Source organism: Narcine bancroftii, chromosome 2 (assembly GCF_036971445.1).
Source record: "Narcine bancroftii isolate sNarBan1 chromosome 2, sNarBan1.hap1, whole genome shotgun sequence".
Classification (NCBI taxonomy): Eukaryota; Metazoa; Chordata; class Chondrichthyes; order Torpediniformes; family Narcinidae; genus Narcine; species Narcine bancroftii.
Genome location: NC_091470.1, coordinates 23,910,318 through 23,932,231, shown reverse-complemented (window position 1 = coordinate 23,932,231; position 21,914 = coordinate 23,910,318). Strand labels below are relative to the sequence as shown.

At 38.3% G+C, this 21,914-nt stretch overlaps 1 protein-coding gene across 2 annotated transcripts in view; it reads left to right on the top strand.

Moving 5' to 3' along the window:
- The window catches only part of fbln5 (fibulin 5), a 98,767-nt gene that overhangs the window by 66,300 nt on the left and 10,553 nt on the right, over positions 1–21,914 (top strand). For both annotated transcript variants that reach the window (XM_069916113.1, XM_069916112.1), the window contains exons 6-7: positions 1,270–1,386; positions 10,525–10,644. In XM_069916113.1, the coding sequence (XP_069772214.1) occupies positions 1,270–1,386; positions 10,525–10,644 (237 nt within the window). The remainder of the gene's footprint in view (positions 1–1,269; positions 1,387–10,524; positions 10,645–21,914) is intronic.

The following is a 21,914-nucleotide window of genomic DNA, read 5'->3' as shown; positions in this document are numbered from 1 at the left end:
CCCTTGGGCACTAAAATTCAGTGGATTTCTTCTGCCAAATGCGGTGCTGTATCTTAAAGGATGGGACAATCTTCCATTGGAAACCCAGCAAAGAAAATGTTGTCTATCCTGAGCCAGAGACAATTGGAGCTCATCGGCATGAGAAATTTGCCCTGTGTGGACAGATTGTGAGGAATGTTCTGTGAAGTTCAAGAGAACAGTGAGTTGATGTCGTTAAGACATCGATAAATCTTAGTGTGGTTGATAGGCTAGGAGCTGAGAAGCTGTTTTGACCTGGTTTGAGTCAGGGATTGCTATTGTACTTTGAGAACTCTGCCATTTTGGGCTGAACATATTCTTCACTCAGACAACGGTACCTCTGGATCCATCCACACCATTCTGATCTTATGGCCAACCCCACACCCCCCAACCCAGACACCGCCCTCAACCTTTCTCTTTCTTCCTCCTCCTCTCTCCCCTCTGAGCCCCTTTCACTCCACCTCCTTACCCTCCCCGCAAACCCTTCTTCCTCCCATTATCCACATCTAGCGCCAGCTCCAACCCTCGCTGCATCTTCACCATCTCCCATCATCTCCTGCTCTCCAACGCTGAGCGGGACTGTCCTTGGCAGAGGCCTCCCCTTTGTACCTCTGCGCCCGCATCTCAACAGGTTACAAGATGCTGAGCTCTCTATCATCACCAAGCCAGGCAGTGGATTGCCTTGAGTGAGCAAATGTAAGACAGAGGTTGATAAAGTTACGGTCAAGATAAAGGAAGTAAAAGGATCTTGGGATCAAGCAGGAGAAGAGATGAGGCACATGATCTCGGTGAAATATGGGACAGGCTCTGTTTCCTACGATTTACCCTCATTTTTTTTTACCCTGAAATAAGCAAATTGTTTTTTGTGTAAATATTGGGATTTACGGAGATCAGTGGCATCAACTCGTGAGCGACACTTTCTGCCATCAAAAATTCCTAAAATAATAATATCTGTGCCATAACACAGGACAAAACACGATGAATTTTCACTCATCTCACAGTACTTGTAAAGGTGGGTGGGAATGAAGCCCAATCAAATGGAGTTGAAGGGATAAAAGGGAATTTAAATTGAGGGCTTTGACAGGATTGGTCTCATCGAGGCTGGTGCTGAATGTTGGGTTGAAGATCAACTCTGTCTCACAGCATTTCCAGAATGTTTAAAAAAAGAAGTCGTCAATATTAATTATTTTGTGTTCTGATATGGACCTACTTTGCGGCCTCAAGTACACTGAACTCTTTTCCTCTTCCCAGACATCGACGAGTGTCGGCATGGATACTGCCAACAGCTCTGTGCCAACATTGCCGGCTCCTACTCCTGCCAGTGTAATGCCGGCTTCCTCCTGAATCCTGATGGCAGGTCGTGCCAAGGTAATGAGATTTTGATTTCAGTCCTTTCAAGTGGTAAAATGCACAGAGGGACCAGCTGTGGAAACCCAGATGTTAGATTATGCATTCCTAAATACAAACATTTAGTTAAGATTATCATTTTAATAACATTAAAAGCCAATGGAGACCATTTTAGAAAGAGATTGTTTCACATAATCTATCAAAGGAAGAAAGTTAAATTTATATGTCTTTAAATGTTTTGATCATTTTAACCCTAAGAAAGGTAAAATGGGTCTTTAACCACTCTAAAAGGTATATGGTTATAAATGGGTACATGCATGTTTATTGGGGAATAATTCGCTCTTATGAAGATTCAATTTATATCCAGAGAAACTACCAAATTGGGAAAGCAAAGGCAACCTTGGAGGAATAGATAATCTCAGGATCTGGAATATATATTAAGATATCATCTGCATATAAAGGCACTTTGTGAATTCCATCTCCTCTATTAATTCCCCCAATGTCATTGGAATCCGGAAGTGCTTTTGCTTGGGGCTTCAGAGCTAAATTAAATAGTAAAGGGCAAAGAGGACAACCCTGCCTAGTTCCTTGAAATAACCTAATAAGTGAAGGTTTTTGATTATTCGTGACTACAACAGTGGCTGTAATTGCTGACCTTGCTATGTGATAATTGATCTTTTCACTATAGCTCGATGGGCTCTTGCTCTTGCTCTTCTACTTTCTAAGCAAGTTGGAGAACCCTTTTCACAGTACCAGATATAATTTAATTTTTAAAAAATTTTAAATGTAAATTTAGACATACAGCGTGATAACAGGCCCTTCTGGCCCCCGAGCCCATAGCACCCAATTACACTTAATTAACTACAACTTGCGTATGCTTTGAAGGGTGAGAGGAAACCAGAGCACCTGGAGGAAACCCACACAGACACAGTGAGAATGTACAAACTCCTTACAGATAGCGCTGGATTCAAACCCAGGTCGCTGGTGCTGTAATAACGTTGCGCCAACCGCAACATAAACCAGGCTGCCCAATAAACTTGTCGAGGTTGATTGCTGGCTAGTTTAAGTGTGAGACTGTTCAGCCGGCAACCTTTTCCCAGGGTTGTTCTTGATTTACTGCAGCCAGCTCCTATTACCAATGATTGACAGATGCATTCTTTTTGCTTTCCCTTTTCCTCTGCACAGACTCATAACCCTTGTTCACTAATCTGTTCATTTTGCCCATTAACCACAGCACGCGTTTACCCTCTCAGGTTTGGAACCAAGCCTACATCTCTCTTCTCACTACCTACTCTTGACTGTACATGAACAGCGTACACAGCAGTAGTGAATTAACAACTTCAGTGGATAATTATTTCATTCAGGTTTATATTTGGATTGGATTCCTCAGTAAATTATTAACACCCTCAATACTCACAATGTAATTATTTTTGATTATCTGTTTACCATACCTTCGCTCTTGATGAGAACAGAAGAGACACAATTGTTCCTCTCGGATTGGTGAATGAAATGTTCCTCCTTCACCCTTTCCAAAACCTGTTCTGATTTTGAAATCGGCAAACAATTCTTGGAACTTAATCCAATTGTCAGTCTTATTCTCAGTGACTCTTTATTGAAGGAATACTATTTGGATCTTGGTTTACTGCATCCAAACATGTGAGAAACCATACGCCTACCATGTAGAACCTATATGCGAGGAACCTATATGCACCTTACTGCTGTTGGCCTCTAGATTAGCTGACCGTCAATCCGATGGCCCACCTCTCTGCCCCCATTCTGCGCGCTTGAGAAATGAAGCGAAAAAATCAAAAGACTGCAGATGCAGCAAGTCTGAAGTTAGAACTCCACTGTGTGCAGAATTGGCCGCCCAGCTAGAGGAAGGACATCAATAATTTGGAAGGGGTGGAGAAGAGATTCATCAGGAAGCTGTTGAGACTCCAGGGCATTAGCTATAAGGAGAGATTAGATAGGCTTGGACTTCATTCCCTCAAGCAGCCATTCTCAACAGGAGCCGAATGGACCCCTTGGGGTCCACAGCTCATTTAAGGAGGCCCACAGACTAAAATCCTAATTTTTTTTAATGATAGTCGATAGGAGAGAAGTACAGAAGAAACCAACTAAACTTGACTGTTTCACAGGGAAGGGGGCCCATAAACATTGAGTTGAGTCCAAAGGGGGCTATAGCCAAATAAAAGGTTGAGAATGGCTGCACTAGAGTGTAGGAAGCTAAGAAATGACTTTATAGAGGGGAATGGATAAAGTAAATCCTCGCAGTCTTTTTCCAAGAGTAGATGATTCTACAACTAGAAGGCATAGGTTTAAGGAGAGAGAGGAGAAAGGTGAGTGTCTGAAATGAGCAGCAAGAGAAAAATGAAGAAGTGGTACGATTACAGGATTTTAAAGTAATTGGGCACGAAAAACATAGAAGGACCGAATGCAGGCAAATTGGACTTGGTCAGAATGCCAACTAGGTTGGATGGACGAGTTGATCCGACGGGCCTGCTTTGTGCTGTGTGACCCAATGGATCTAAGACTCTATAACAGGCCATGGAGTATCTGTGGAAAAAGATAGGGACTTACAACTAAGTAATTTGCAATCACTTGCGTTTTTACCACTTCCCTTCCCACCATTGAGGAACCAAACAGTTCTTCCAGGTGAAGCTGAGATTCATGTGCACGTATTCTAATCTACTATCCTGCATGTGGGTTCACAGTGCGATCACCTCTACACTGAGGAATCTAAATGCAGATCAGTCAAGCATATATGTTCTGTCTGATTGCACAATTGCAACCCGACGAAACAGCATTCTCCGGACTTCGGTGCAAAACACGCAAACACACAACCAGACACAACACACATACAGACACACAAGTATTCATCTATACAAAAAAAAATATTGTTTTGTAAATATGAGGGTCTCAAATGGCTAGTGTGAGCAGTTCCTTTGGTTGTTCAGCGTTCTCACAGTCATGGGAAGAAGCTGTTCCTCTGCCTGGTGCTGCTGGCTCAGTATCTCTTCCCCGATGGGAAGAGCCTAAAGCTACTGTGTGCCGTGTGGAAAGGGTCCCGTTCTCCCATTCTGACCTCTCCGAAATTGTTAGAATGTGTGGAATGCAACCTTGAGAAACAGAACCTCATTTCCTATCTGGGCTCGTTGAGGGGTCAAAAACTTGTGATGACTGGCTTTGTCTCTGTATATCAGAACAGGTCATTTCTGCTGGAAGCCATCCGTCTGTGTTATCGGCTTAGCTTTTCAGTCTCCATCAGCATATTCTGATCCGCTGCGCGTGTCTTCCAGCCTGTATTCTTGCTCTCCAATTGCCATTTTAATCGCTCGATTGGATGACCTTTACGACTTATCGTCATGGCAACCATTCCCACCCTATCACAGTTATTACTTTTGCTTCCATCCCTCTATGCAACTTTGGAGCTAACTTGAGCCTGAATCTTGAACTGTTTCCCTCTTCACAGATGCATATCTAAAGAAAAATCTGTACTGTAACCCCCACTCACCAAGGCTTTATGTAATCAGAGACAACGCCTTTCCCCCAACTCTCTGCAGCTTATTTTCAGTTCTGAGCTTAAATATTGACCTGCTGAATGTTTCCAGCATTTTCTATTATTGTTTGAGAAATGTTAAAGTCCAGGGAGAGTCATGCCATTGAACACTCGATGTAACTGTTGGACTGACCAAGTCCTCAAACCTCCTTTTACTCTCCAACCCTATGCCACTGGACCGTATTTTATCAACCGCTGCTGTGCTTTTCCATGTGGTAGGCAGAACATAGCACAAGAGAGAAGCTGTAACTCCAAGTTTCAGAGATGTTTGCTGTGCCTCTCAGATCAGCTGACTGTGGCATTCTCCTGTGGTGACCCCCCCCCCCCCCACAACAGCGAGCTTCAATTGATTTAGGTTTGTTGATTACATCAACTGAAACATGCAAGTCGGCAAACGCTGTACATGTCATAACAACACAGAAATGCTGAAGGAACTCACGAGGTTTCGCACCGTCCTTAGGAGGTAAAGATATAACACTGATGTTTTGGGCCTGAGCTCTTCAAGGTTTGAGCAAAATGCAAGTAGGTGCTTGAATTATAAAAAAGGGCAGGGGAGGAGTATGGACCAACAGATCAAAGGTGTTATTGGATATGGAGAGGAGGACAGGTGAGAATTGATTGAGGGGAGGGGATGGTTTAGCTCCATGAATAGAAAGATAAGAGAAAGGAGACAGAAAAGGTGGGAAAGAGAGAGTGGAAATAAGACATGGGCTAGAGGGGCTAAACTGGAAAAGTCAATGTTAATGCCATCTGGTTGGAGGGTGCCCAGATATGTTGTTCTTCCAATTTACAGATGGTCTCAATCTGGCAATGCATAAGACCGTGGACAGACATGTCAGCAAGAGAATGTGGGGGGGGGGGGAATGGTGAGGGGGAATGGTGAGGGGGATTTAAGATGGGTGGCCACTGGGAGATCCCCGTTCTTATGGTGGACACAGTCGAGGTGCTCAGAGGTGATATCCCTGTCTGCCTCCAGTCTCTTCAATGAACAGGGGACCACAACAGGAGTCCCTGATGCAGTAGATGACCCCGGCAGATTCACAAGCAAAGTGAGAAGCACTTCCAATCTCTTGTGAATCTGCAGAGGTTATTATTTTGGGCCTGAGCTCAAAACACCGACTGCCTTTCGCTTTCCTCGAATGCTGCATGACCCATTGAGTTTCTCCAATAAACCTTCATCTCTTTGGTCCTTTTTTTTGAAAAGTTTATTTAAAATTTTGCAAAGTAATATATAACATAAGTTTAAAAAAAAACCCTTATTCCCCCTAACCCCCACCCTCCAACCCTCTATCCCACCCCTTACTATCCCTCCCTCCCCTCAGAGCTTAACATACAAAAAAATGTATTAAAAAATACAGATAAAGTGGGTTGAATTACAATAATTCTTTTTGACAATTCAAACAAAAATGATAAAAAAGAATTATTTACTTAACATCTATCTTAATATATTTCAAATATTTTCAAAAGAGGAATAATTATTTCTCAAATTTTATGTAATTTTCTCTAAATATAAACATGATTGAATTTCATTCTGCCACCTCTATATACTTAATTCTACATAATTTTTCCAAGTTACCGCTATGTATTTCCTAGCTACTGCCAAACTCAAATGAATAATTGCAATCCAAGATTTATCTGGATGTGTTGTTAATGGGTTCGTATATCCTAATAAACATAGCCATGAAGCCATATATAAATCTTTGAAATAAATCTTGCAAAAATTTAATAATCTTTTCCCAAAAAGGTTTAACCTTTGGACGATTCCACAGAGTGTATAAAAGTACCTATCTGGTCTCCACATCTAAAACACAAATCAGAGTCCCTAAAACCATACCTCTAACTTTTCCAGAGTTAAATATAACTGATCTAAAAAATTATAATTAACTAAGCTATAGCGCACATTAACTAATTTTATAACACTATGTAAACATAGGTCAGACCATTCTTCCTCAGGAATAAATATAGCTAACTCCTGCTCCCATTTATCTCATATTCACAACACTCAGACCTTCTTCATTTTTGATTGTAATAACAAATACATCTCTGAAACAAACCCTTTCTTTCCCTTATCCATAAGCAATATTTCAAACTTCGATTGCGTTGGTAATATTCTCGACCAAACTTATTCATTAAAAAAACTCACATATTTGGTAATAAGGAAACAATGTATTTTGTGATATCCCAAACTTCTCCCTAAGTCTATCAAATGAAAGGAATAAACCTGCCTCAAAACAATCTTCAGTTAATACCAAACCTTTTGAGTCCCATTCTTTCAAATAAGGGTTATACATGAAAAGGAATCAAATGACTTTGATATAACAGAGTTTTAATTGAACATACTTCTTTTTAACCTATAAGTTGATTCCACTTACACCATATTTTAAATAAATAAGTTAAAAAAGGTAATTTGTATATTTGCAAAAGCAATAAATTCCATTTATACATAAAATTATGTATTGATCTTTCTTGTATCTGATCCATCTCCACATATGCCCACATTGGCAGTTGGTCAGTATCAAACAATCTACTGATAAACTTCATTTGCTCTGCCTGATAATAATTTTGAAAATGTGGTAATTGAAGACCTCCCAAATCATATGACCACATCAACGTTTGCATCGATACTCTTGATAATTTACCTTTCCATAAAAAAAACATACCACCTTATTCAATTCTTTGAAAAATTTCCCCAGTACCAAACACGGAATTGATTGGAATAAATACTGAATATGTGGATATATATTCATTTTAATACAATTTACTCGACCAATTAATGTCAATGGCAAATCCTTCCATTGATTTAAATCAGATTTAATTTTATTTAACAAAGGTAAATAATTTAGACCATACAAATTCTTAAATTCCTTATCAATAATTACACCTAAATATTTAATCTTCTCTGACCATTTAAATTTAGTAATTTGCCTACAATCCGAATAATCTTCTTCAGATATTGGTAGTATCTCACTTTTATCCCAATTTACTTTGTACCCTGACATTGACCCATAGTATTCCAATAATTCTTGTAAAGGTCGTAGGTTTAGATAAATATATCAACACATCACCTGAAAATAAATTAATTTTATACTCTCGTCCAATCGTAATACTTTGAATAGCCATATTATGTCTAATTGCTTGAGCTAAAGGTTCTGTAACTAATGCAAATAAGGCTAGTGACAATGGACAGCCCTGTCTGGCTGATCAATACAAAGTAAATGCTTGAGAGACCTGACCATTTGTCACCACCTGTGCAGAAGGATTCTTATATAACGCCTTAATCCAACCCATTCAAAATGGCCCAAATTTAAATCTCTCCAACACTTTAAATAAAATTTTTACTCAACTCGATCTAAAGCTTTCTCAGCATCCAATGCTAGTATCATTGGTTGATTAACTTGCTGTCTAAACGTATTAATTATTGTAATTAATTTAGTAATACAATCAACTGAACACGGGGCCCAGTCCGTAATGAGCATGCGCGAGGATTCACGCATGCGGGTCACGTCGGAACGGACCCCTATGATGGGGTTGACCATTTCCCGACGGCCCGAGCATGTCGGGCCAGTGTGGGAATGGATGTTGACCTGGGGCCGGGAGGCCCGGGCAGCGGCAGTGTCCAAGCATATACCAGCACCTATTTCACCAATGGTGGAAGAAGAAGAAGGAGAAGAACAGGGGATGGAGGACTATTCTGATGTGGAACTGGACCTGATACTGCAAGCTGCCAGACTTATTAAAGGTAGGCATCAAATGCTTCAAAAACTTACAAAAATACCGAGAAGTAAATCTCCAACTTTACAGACTTTTAAAACAGTACAGATGGAAGAAGATACTACACTTTCTGTTTCAGAGGAGTTTATACGACGTATGGATAATATGGCTGTTCAAGTTACTCAAGGTCTTAAAGAAAATAAGCTTCAATTTACTGAATTGAGAGGTGAAATGGCATCGATTAAGCAAGATGCGGTTAAATGTTTAAGAGAAGTGGATGTGGTTCAGGGAGAATTTAAGGATATTAAATGAGCATTTCGTGATTGTACTGACACTGTGGACCGACGTACTGAATGAATAGATTATTTGGAATACTGTTTAACAGATTGGAAGGTTCAGAAGCGTGAGCTTATGCAGAAGATTGACTCGTTAGAAAATCAAAGTAGACGTAATAACATTAAAATAGTGGGTTTGCCAGAAGATTTTGAAGGAACAGATCCGGTGAAGTTTTTTCAGAATTGGATACCAGAGGTACTGGGAAATGATGCTTTTCCTGAGGGACTGGAATTGGACAGAGCACATAGAGCGTTACGAAGAAAACTTTTTACTGATTAATCCCTCCGGGCAGTTCTTATTCATTGTTTAAGAATCAAGATCGTGAGTTAATTTTGCGACTGGCAATTCAGAAAGCTCGACAGAATCAAGGACCTATGATGTTTCAGGGCCATAGGGTTCTTTTATAATCCAGATTTGAGTCAAGATGTGATGCGTCATCGGAAGGAATTCAATCCGGCAAAAGCTGTACTATGGAAGAAGGGTTGTCGGTTTGCTTTCAGATATCTTACTGTGTTGAAGGTGTTTTACAAAGATTATCAGATTGAGTTTTTTGATGATGAAACTAATTCTTTGCCAAATAATTCTCGGAGTTCAGAGTTACAGAAATCAAAAGCAAATGGTTCTCTGAAACGTAATGGCACCACGAATGGGAATAGCAAGAAGAGTGGTCAGAATCAACATACGAATTGGAAGGCAGAGGAAGATTCATCTGTTGCTACGGTTGATGTTCAGGAGCAACGTGGTGGAGTTGTAGGGGTGGACTGAATCGAGATTGATCTTTAAGTGAAATGTTGAGATATATGAATATCAACTGGGGAGGGTGGCTGGCACTACAACTTCTGAAGTTATCTGCCACACCCGATCAACAGAGGGGGGTTCCACTTGTGTGGACTTCTTGTTTACCTGAGATTTAAATAAATATTTTAATATGAAAGGGAAAGGGAATATTTAGGAAAATAAAACAATGGACTACACCAATAATATTGCCTTCCATTCAAAGCACCAAAGCAGTTTGATGATTGAAATCTTATGTATTTGACCTCTATCCACCTGTGGGACTGTGCTCCTCCCCTCCCCATTTAGTTTTGGCGCCTGCCGACATTTTATCAGACCTTGATGAAGGGCTCAACCCCGAAATCTTACTTATGTATCCTTGCGACATCAATTGTTTGACCTGCTGAGTTCCTCCAGCATTGTGCTTTTACTTAGAGCCGCTGAGATCATTCACTTCATAGTGACACCTGTGGAATCTCATCATGCAATCACTGGTCACCAGGCCTCCAATATTTTGCTTCCCAAGGAAGCGGTCTGACCTGTTGCATTTTTGTGCAGTGCATTTTTAAAAATCTCACTTGCATTTAATTGAATTTGAGGCTAGTTACCAATATCGCTCAAATATGTTCTCTTCCACAGCATTATATATTGGAGTCACCTAATGTGTACTCCACCCAATTCTCAGAAGAAGAAAAAATACAATTGATAAATGATAATACAACAGATGACCAGTTGCACTGAGACTGATCTTATTTCAATCCTTTACCTCCTTGATGTAGATGTGGACGAATGTTCTAGTGAGAACAGATGTGGACAGCAATGCATCAATACCTATGGTTCCTTCCAATGTCGATGTAATACTGGATATGAATTAAATTCAGAGAGAACGGGCTGTGATGGTAAGTAATGGAACAGCATGTTTTTTTTAAAAACTGGCTTTATTTCCCTGACACCTCTCTCATTCCTGTCTCACCTGAATTGAACATCGGTGAAGAATATTGTATCATTTTGCAACTACTGTTGCTTCATGTTTGGTCTAATGCAGTAGTTTTCCAACTGCCCCCCCTAAACTCACAATCCATCTTAAGCAATCCCTATGCCATAGCCGCTCTGTGATTAGTAAGGGATGGCTTAAGGAGTTATGTGGGTAGAAACAAAAAAATTGAAAACCACTGTTTTAATTGTACTTAATTGACTTGTTTTGTTCACGGCTTCATAACTCCAAAGGAAATGGGCCAATGACAATTTTTCTCAAGCAAAATATTTCAGTAACAATTGGATCTAGAGCAATGGTTCTCAACCTTTTCTTCCCACTACAAAAATAATATGGTAAAATCATTTGCATTTGAAATGATTTTATAAAAACAGTGGTACAGTAAAACCCCCTGTTATCCTGAATTCAAGCAACTGGCAGCCTCAGGCAACCAGCAAAAATTACGGAAAAGAGATGGATAAAACAAATGGAAGTTTAAAATTGGCGTGCCTCGCCATTAATCATGCAACACGTAATCTCAAGCAACCAGAAAATTCATTTATCCAATATCTACCAATCCCCATAGATGCCAGTTACCAGGGATTTTACAGTAACAGGGACCTTAAATTTAAAAAAAACTTAATATTATTTTAATTTTATTCTGTTACCAAATCCTTATTTGTGTTCAATTCACTTTGTTTTAGGTTTCAAATTTGATTTCTCTTAAGGAAGTAATGCTTTCACCAGATTTAATTCTAACAAATTGGATATTTTCTCAAATGCCTTGATTCTTAATGACCTAAATGGTTCAAGATTCCTTTAATTGTCAAGTAATAATACATTAAAAATGTAACATGCATGATACACGTTAACTTTTTCCTGCCATAAGGAAGTTAAAGTGTCACCATTAGTATTGGCCAGTCTCCCTCAGATTATATGAGAACGAGAAGCAAAGGAGAGTCCCTTCATCGTCACAGTGTCCATGGATTCATCGCCAGCGCTCTCGCAGCCTCTGCAGCCGCACAGACTTCCGCTCGATTCACCGGCAACCTAAGCTCCACACTTCACATGATCAGGAAGCCTCAAGCACCCCAGGCCTTTTGGATTTAGCTTTCAATATCTGGCACCAATGAGCCCGTCTCCAGCAGCCTGCTGCCTGTGCAGGTCCCCCGACCGCAAGTTATCCTCTGTCGCTGAACCCCTCGCTGGTCTGCTGCTGTGGTCAAGGTCCTCAATTCATTTCAGTTCAGTCTCATTTCAATTAATCCTCCATGGATTTTAGACCTTTGAATGCTTTTTTTTAAAAAAAATTATACTACTATATTTTATTTTGGATGAACTAACTGGTTGGTTTCAGTGCTATTGTTTCTACCATAGAATCCAGTATTGCACACATCTAGGCCAGGAGGTAACAGGCCAGATCTAAAATAAAGCAGCCTCCATTCTAACCAGAGGCTGAAGATGCTGGAATCTGTAGGAACTGTCCATAATCCTTCACCCCCCACACCCCCCCCCCCCCCACCTTCCCTCATCCATAAACTCCAACTAGCCCCTGTCCAACCCTTCCCTCTCTGACTTCATTGCACTGGTGATCAGCTGCCTGCACTCTCACCTTGATGGAGGAATCCGACACAAGACGACATCCATTCCTCTTCTACCACTGATGCTCCTTGAGTTCCTCCAGCAGACTTTTCTTTGCTCCTATCTAATCTAACAAGGGGCTCCCTCAAACTTGAGTGCCTTCTTATTTGCACTGTATATTTTATTTTTGAATGAACTAGTTAGTTTCTATGATATTAAGGCTCAAATATGAGTATTAGTTTATTACATTTTATGTTACGTATCCAACCAGATAAAGCATCATTTCTCCAGACCATGGTACATACACATCCTGTGATGGATTATATATTTTATGTTGTATACAGATATGCTTTTGAAGGAGAGAGATGGTGGAGGTAGTGTAGGTCACAAGCAAACACAAACACTTCGCAAGACAGATCTCATTTAAAATGCAAGAGCTTTACTCAAACCAGATACTCCAGGGCCCAGTGCTTTTGTAAAGACAATAATAAAAACTGCTTTGCCAGAGGTTTTCACAAGGAGGTGCAAATAGAAGAACCTGAGCTCAAGAGACTTCACAAATAGATGTTGATTGGACCTGGCGTGGAGTAATGGTTTCGAAAGCAACAGATGAAGGAGCTCAGAAGTTTGGGTCCGGTGCTGCAACCTGTCTGGTTGCAGTTTGCTGTTCTAAGAAGGTCATCTGGTTTTGCAAGCAGAGACAGAGAGGAGACCAAACAAGCTTTATCGAAGAGAGAGAGAACTGGTTTCTGCAGTCATGGCAAGCTGTCAGCTTGTTTAAACCCCATTTTGAAGATGGGTTGTGAGTTCTGAGTTCAACCTGTTGAAAACCCTTGTGGTCCATACAAGAGGAAATGGCTGGCTAGAGTATCTCACCTGAAATACGGGAAACAAAAGGAACTCTGTGGAGAAGAAGAGGTTATTATTTGAAAAACCCTGATATGGCAAGTTTCTTTGGCAAGACACTGAAGTGTCTGATCGGAAGGAATAAGTTTGTGTGTGTCCAAAGAGCAACAAATCTCTCTCTGAAACCAAGAATAACCTTCTTGCGTTGTAACCAATTAACTTTAAGCACCAGAATTTGGTGAAAATTTATAAATGTTAAATTCTGTGCCCAGTATTTAATTTAAAATAAATATATATAAATACTTTGGGATGATTACTCGGTTACAGGATACTGTTCATCAATCTCACAGCCTGTGGGAAGAAGCTATTTCCCAACCTGGCAGTCCTAATTTTGATGCTCCTGTACCTCCTTCTTGATGGTAGTGAGTCAAAGGAAATGTGTGTTGAATGGATAGGGTTCTTCAATAATTCTTTAAGCAATGATCCCAGTAAATGTCGATGACAGAGGAAAGGGAGACCCCAGTGAACTTCTCGGCCATTTTGATGGTCCTCTGTGTTGACTTCTAGCCCAATGCTTTGCATCTATCGTACCACATGGTGATGGAGCCAGACAGGTCATGCTCAATTGTGCCCCTGTAAAATGTGGTCAAAACGTAGGGCCTGAAGCCTTGCTCTCCTCAGCCTCCTTAGGGAAGAGTAAGTGTGGCTACACCTTCTTGACTAATGAGATGGATAGGTCTAATTCACCACAGAATCCATTGTTGTTGTATCTTTTTTTGAGGTTGGATTTGAACTTGGGCACTGGAGAAGACTGTGTAGTGTGCACCCACTGATAAACTTCTATCTCTTTCCTCAATCAATGTTATGATTTCCTCGATTGGAAAGAAGAAATGAATGAGGGAATTGATTTGGAATAACTGTGTTGCAAAAGAGGACAGATCAGTCACGAATAATCTGGAGAAACAAAAATAAATGATTATAGAGTGGGTTCATTCCTTCCAATATAGATGATCTTAGTTTATCACAAGCACTTGCAATTTCAACAAAGTTCAGAGCTTGGAATAAATGCAGTCAGGCAGTCAGGTGATTAATATTGACAGTAAGCCCTCGCAGTGGTTTGGTCGATGCTGAGCACGCCCAAATATGAATTTTACAAGAGGTAGCTGAAAAGGTCATTTTGAAAGTGAAAATCAGCAGATATTCCCTGAGATTTGTATCTATAAGACATCTATAAGAGGCAGTATCTCAAGAAAGCTTCTATCAAGGACCCTCCTCATCCAGGTGTGATAGTACAGATTCTATCACCAATGTGTCTATGTACAGATGGTAGTGTAGGATGACTGTGATTGGCTGAGAATGTAGCCACACCTACTGGCAGGTCTTAAAGGATTGTTCTTAGCCAGAGCAGGTCGTTCTGGACTGGTCGACCTACTTGTGATATGCTCCAGTCTTTTAGCTAATAAAAGCCTTGGTTTGGATCAACTTTCGACGCGCTCTACACCAGGCCTCCCCCTCTTCTCCCTGGTACCATCAGGAAGGAAGTACAGGAGCCTGAAGACCCAAAGTTACAAAAACAGATCCTTCCCCATCACCATCGGATTTCTGAATGGACACCAGCTCACTCTTTTCTCTTCATTTGCACTAATTTATTTAGCGAATTTACAGAAATGTAACTTTTGCCCCTGTAATGCACAATACCTGCTGCCGCTAATTGTGACACATGCTCATGACAATAAAGCTGATTCTGATTTTAAGTAGGATGTCTCCATCCACATTGAGGCTAAAATGGCAGTTAGCGCCACCTTGTGGCCCTTTTATAGATGCTCCCATTATATAAGCTTGTTTTCTGTCCAGTGCACATTGATGGTCACAGCACAGCACATCCTTCACTTAAATGCTTTCACCATTCAATTACTTAAAGTGGCAAATCCTCTTTATGACTTTCATTCAAGATTATTGACCACTTGAAATATGCTCTGCAGTTGAATATACATCACTTACTTCATGATTTTTGCAAGATTTCGATCGGATGGGGATTCTTTGCATTTGAGCTCACTAAGAGAATGAAATAACTTGTAACTCTAGTTTTGCATTGAGGATAAGAATCAGAAAAATAATAAAAATTTGGATTTCATAATCAGAGTCAGAATTTATTGTCAAGACAATTTGTTGTTTTGTGGCGGCATTGCAATGCAAATATTGCTGCAAATTCATTTCAATATAAAGGAGTAGTGCAAGAAAATAGGAAAAAAGATTTTGATTAATCTTGTAAGTTGTAATATTTTGTAAATTTGGCGTCCAATGGTTAGCCCTATATTCATACGATATTGCTAATTTCAGTTCAGTTTCCCATAAACCCTGAGTTATAAGTACATAGAAAGTATTTTATTTTAATTCACAGGGTGTAAATGGTACTGGCAATTATTGACAATCCCTAATTCCTCTTGAACAGAAACATGGATCGGTAGCTTACAGATAGAAATGAGTGTCATTGAACGATCCAGTGATCATTGTGTGAATTAGAGGTGGAGTGGGTGAGCAAATTTAAGTCCTTGGGAGTCATTATCTTGGAGGTTCTGTCCTGGACCCAACACACTAATAGCATCATGAAGAAAGCACGTCTGCACCTTTACTTCCTCAGGAGTTTGCGGAGGTTTGGAATTGTGGTGAACTGTTGTATACTCATTTATCTGGCTCCACCCCCTCGCTGTGACTGTGCTCATGGCTCCACCCACTTGACCCTATATAAAGGCTTCAGTGCTGTAACTCCTCCACCAGAGCCTGGGTTGCAGCATGGGATACACTTCAAGTTTATTGTAAATAAAAACCTGTCATTCTGTAGCTACACACTTTCTCGCTCTTTGCTGTTGCTAGCCTCAATAATCTCTTTTTATATTTATCTAGTTCCAACTTAATGTCTTCATCATATATATTACCCAACAAAAAAATTATTGGATCTAATTTAATATCTTTTAATATCTTCTCTAACATAACACATAATTCTTTCCAGAATTTTTTTTAACCTTTTCACACAACCGTACTGAATGCAAGAAATTACCAACCTCTTTTTTACATCTAAAACATTGAGTCAAAAAATTTAGAATCTATTTATTCAACTTACAGGGTGTGTAAAAAATTGATGTAAAAAATTATATTGAACCATTTGATATCTAGCTTTGATTGTATTAGGTACACTATCTCTGCACAGTTTTATCTATATTTCTTCTAGAATTTGTTTATTTAAATCTTGTTCCCATTTCAATCTAGTTTTATGCAAATCTTTCTTTTCCTTTATGTAATTTATTATGCATAGCAGTTATAAATCTTTGAATAATAAAGGCATCTGTTATAACATATTCAAATTGACTGTTCCGGAAATCTCAAGTCCATTCCTGATTTCTTCTTCAAATATGATTGCAATTGATAATATACAAATATTATATTTTGTAATATCCCATATTTCTCCTTTAATTGATCAAATGTCATAAAAATTGAACATCTAAAACAATCTCATATTTTCTCTATAGCTTTTTCATACCAATTGTCAAATAAAGAATTATTCATTGTAAATGTAAGAAGATGGTTTTGATTTAAAGTCAATTCAGCCAACTGATAATTCCTTACATCTCTTTCCACACGTATCACATTCCATATTTGAAACAAATGTTTTAAAATTGGTGCTTCCTTTCTACCTTTAAAAATTTCATAGTTCCATTTATACAATATTTTGTCTGGACTTTCTTCACCTATATTATTCATCTCAGTTTCTACCCAAGATGTTTTTTTCTTCCCTTTGAAACCAAGAAGACAAAATTCTCAATTGAGCTGCCTTATAATAACTTTTAAAATTTGGTAGCCTCAAACGTCCTTGATCTTTTTTCCATGTCAACTTCTCCATACTTATCCTCGCCGATTTTCCTCTCCATAAAAACTCCCTAATATTCTTATTTAATTGTCTAAAAAACATTTCAGGCACCTGTCTGAAATAAGTATTAAATTCTAGGAAAGATTTTCATTTTAACACAATTAAGCCATCCTATTAATGTTATTGGTAATTCCTTCCATATTTTTAAATCTTTCTCTAATCTTTTTAAAAGTGGTAAATGGTTCAATTTATATAAATTATTAAATAGCTTACCTACTGTTTTCCCCAAACACTTACTATTATCCCCAAATATTCAACACTTTTCCATTTAAATTTTACTAACTTTTTACATTGTGTATAATCCGTATTCTGTTAATCTTTCATTTAGTCTATTCAGTGAAGTTTCGGGTTTAGTCAAGTATACTATAACATCATTTGCAAAAAGAACTTTGTCTCCTATCTCAAAATTTTTAATTTCCTCATCCCCTCGAATCACTTCACCTAATGGTTCTATTGACAATACAAATAAAAATGGTGAAGGTGGGCAATCCTGCCTGGAAGTCCTTCCTTATCTAATCAAACCTGATGTTTGACCATTTAACTACTATTTTTGCCTTTGGTTCATTCTACAATGCTTTTATTCCTTTTATAAATGTCTCAGGAAATCCAAACTTATATGACACCTTAATTAGAAAGTCTCATTCTAATCTATCAAATGCTTTGTCTACATCTAAAGTAACTGCTACCACTGGAGCTTTCCTTTTTTGAGCCACATTTACTGAACTTAAAAATTTCTCTATATTATCTGCTGCCTTTCTTTTTGTAAGAAACCCCTCTGGTCCATATTAATCAATTTTGGAAGTTCCTTAACCAAAAAAATTAGCCCATAATTTGGGTCCAATTTTATAATCTACATTTAACAAAGATATTGGTCTATATGAGGCTGTTTGTAATAGATCTTTCCCTTTTTTTGGTATTACCATTATCAATGCCATCTTAAAGGATTCTAGTACATCATTTACTTCTCTTATTTGATCTAATATCTCTTTAAGAATTGGCACCAACAGATCCATAAATAACATAAAACTCTACTGGAAAACCATCTTCTCCTGGTGCTTTATTATTTTGCCATGTTTTCAGAACTTCATATATCTCAGCTTCTGTAAAGGAATTTGATAATTCTTTTCTTTTCACACAAATTTGGTAATTGAATTTGTTGCAAATATTGCTCGATTTTAATGTCATCTTGTTTTAATTCAGACTTATATAACTTTTCATAAAACTAAAATTTTCATTTATTTCCTTCAACTTCTAAACCATCTGACCATTCTTGTCTTTCATTGCTACTATAGTCCTAGATACCTGTTCTTTCTTTAACTGCCATGCCAACACCTATGAGAGCTTTCTCCAAGTTCATGATAACTTTCTTTAGTTTGCAAAAGTCTCTTTCAACTCTATATGTTTGTATCATATTAAGCAAATCCTTTTTTGTTTCCATTAATTTCTTCCTTTCCTTGATTGGACTAATTTGTATTATTTTCTCTAAATCAATTATTTATTTTTCTAATTGATCTGCTTCCATTAAATAGTCCTTTAATTTTTACAATATAATGAATTATTTGCCCTTTTAAATATGCCTTTTAAGTATCCCATATAACAAATGTATTCTTTACCAAATTTTCATTATTTTCCATAAAAAACTATTTGTTTTCTTGCAAAATCACAAAAATCTTTCCTTTTCAACAATACCTTATTTAATCTCCACCTGTATCCACAAAAATTTTTCTTCCTCAGATACTATTGGCAATAACAAAGGGGAATGGTCTGAGATAGTGCGTGCCAAATATTTCACCTGTTGTACTCTAGATTGAACTTGAGCTGCCAATAAAAACATGTCAATTTGTGAATATGTCTTATGTCAGAAAGAATAAAATGAATAATCTCCATCATTCATATGCATTTTCCTATAAATAACTATCAATCCCATATCTACCATTAATTCTTTTACTTCTTTAGACACTTTACTATCTCCTATGCATTTTCCCAATCTATCCATTTTCGAATTTGATGTCAAATTAAAATCTCCTCCCATGAAAATTTTACCATTGGCATTTGACAGTTTCATAAAAATGTCTTGCATAAATTTACTATCTTCTACATTAGGAGCATATACATTCAACAAGGTCCAATTTTCTGAGTATATTTGACATTCTACCATAACATATCTTCCTGCCACGTCCTTTTCTACATTAAACATTTTTACTGGTAGATTTTTATTTATCAATATTGCAACTCCTCGAGCCTGAATTAAATGGGGCTGCTACTACTTTACAATTCCTTTCTAATTTATCTAATTCCTTCTCCACTAAATGTGTTTTTTGTTAAAAAGCTATATCTATATTCTTTTTTTTCATAAATACTAATTTTTTTTACATTTTATTTGATTTTGTATCCCATTAATGTTAAAACTCATAAAATTAATCAAATTAATTTCAATCAAATTAACCTGCTACCCATCCAGCCTTCATCCTCCAAATCCCTCTTTAACATAACAAGGGCATTGTACTTCTTTAGATTTATTATACCAATAAATGTGTGGAAAATAGAAAAGTTAAGAAACAAGAAACGATAGAATACCCCAAAATAGGTGCACGCAAAAAACTACCCTTTTTAATCGCCCTTATTTATAGGAGTGGTAGTCCAGCTTACATCCACACACATGATTCGATGGCAGCCAGCAAACATTCCCTTGCACCCCGAATCTTGTACTAACTACCCTCTACATATATCTTCAATTTCTTAACTATCTATTAATATTATCTTAACTCCCTACCCTTATAATTAAAGAAAAGTCTAATAAACATATAATCTTCCAGTTTTACCATCAAACAAAACAATATACCTCCTCACCCCTTAGCAGGTTACCCTTTACTTCCCATCTTAGCAGGCAAAGATCCAACAAAAGCTCTGGGTTCATCAGGATCTGAAAAAAATTATGCTTATCATCAAGAAAAATTTTCAATACAGCAGGATATCTCAAAACAAATGCATATCCCTTTTTCCACAAAACATTTTAAACTACATTAATTCCTTTCTCTTTTTCAACAGTTCAAAACTTGTATCCAGGTGAAAGAAGATCTTGTTTCCATTGTAGATCATTGGGGCTTGTCTTGCCTTCGCTTGCTTTGCTGCTGGTTCCAGCACTTTCTCTCTCACCTCTTAGCGAAGGAAATTAACCAATATTGGACGAGGGTTTTGACCTTCTTGCGGTTTTGGTCTTAAAGCTCTATGTGCTCTTTCAATTTCAATGTCTCCTTTAAATTCTTCCATTCCCAGTACTTATGGTATCCAACTTTGTAAAAATGTCTTCATATCCTGACCTTCACCACCTTCTCTCAGCCCCACAATCTTGATGTTATTTCTTCTACTGTAATTTTCCAAAGTGTCCATCTTCTGACTAAAATGCTCCTTCATTGTTTTTGATTCTGCTTTGCAAATTTTTCACTTGATCTTTCAATTGCTGTATTTCAAATTCATTTCCTTTCATTCTTTCTTCCATCGCTCCTAATTTCTTATCCATTTGCTTTACGGTATTCTGCATCTGATCAGTCGCATCTCTAGGTTCTGTCACTTTATCAGATATGACGTTAAGAGTCTGTTGCAATGATTCTTACAGACCCAGCTGAAGATTACCCAGATACATTTTGACCTCCGAATCCAATAGTAAAATTTCTTTACCAACCTCTCTGAATCCTTGTTCTGTGCCCAATTCAAATTCTAGCTCTATCAGTTCCTCCCTCGGAGCTGTCAGGTTCAGGATATATTTTTGTTAAAGTGCCTCTGTTTTCTTTTCTTCTCTGTGCACGTGTGACTCCTCGCACCTGCGCAGTAGATGTTCTTCTTCAGTTACCAACGGCCATAGTCGGGAGAGACCTTGAGCAAAAGGGCTCAAGGTCTCCCCAGCTCCCTGGTGTTCTGAAAAGCTCCAGGCCCCTCCTTATTTCTTTTTCCGGCTCCAGCACTATAACAAAGTTTTCCTTCTTTGGTGGCGTCCTGTTCTTCTCTCCGACTCTTCTAACGGTTTCTTTCATTGTCCTTTTCTACTCTTTTTTAAAACTTTTTCGGGGAGAGTAGGGATTATGTTACTAACTCCACGTTAACCCCTGTTGTAACCGTGGCCAGAAATTTTAAATGAGGAACTGAACTCCCACTCTTGGTTACCCAGAGTAATGAAACGACAGAATCAGAGGTTTCCCAAAACACCGTGCTCTTTACTTCGATTCTCAAGACATAGACTATTTACACAAAATGGCGTAATCTATTTATAAGATTTACACAAGTTTGTGACTCCAAGTCACAAGGCAACCTTGCCTTTAGTTAATGGATGGCTCCCATGGCAACACCCACTCCTGATGACTGTGGGTCACTCTGATTAGGACTCCCTAGCACCCCCCCCCCCCTTAAAAATGTATTATTGACGTTTCAGGCCTGAAGGGACTCCCTTTTTCTCTTTCTTTTGTCCTGTAAGAGGTGTCAGGCAATACAAATGGTGACTTTTTGTCTGCCTGACAGCAGGCAAAAGTTACATTTTCATGTATTATTTATGTGACAATAAAAAATAATCTTGAACCATTTGAGGACATTAAGAATGAAGGCATTTGGGCAACTATCATACACTCAATTTGTTGTAGTGAAGCTATTACTTGCTTAAGAGTTTGATGTATATTTCGTCAGTAATATATGTTTAATTCCTATTGAGTGTGAGACCAGCTGAATCCCTCCAGCATTTCTGTGTTTTGACAACAATCACAGCATTCATGCAGCCTTTCGTGTTTCAACTCCATTGTATTTTTGGTGTTGTTGCATATCACACTGGGAATATAATTGAGTGCTTCTTTTTTAAA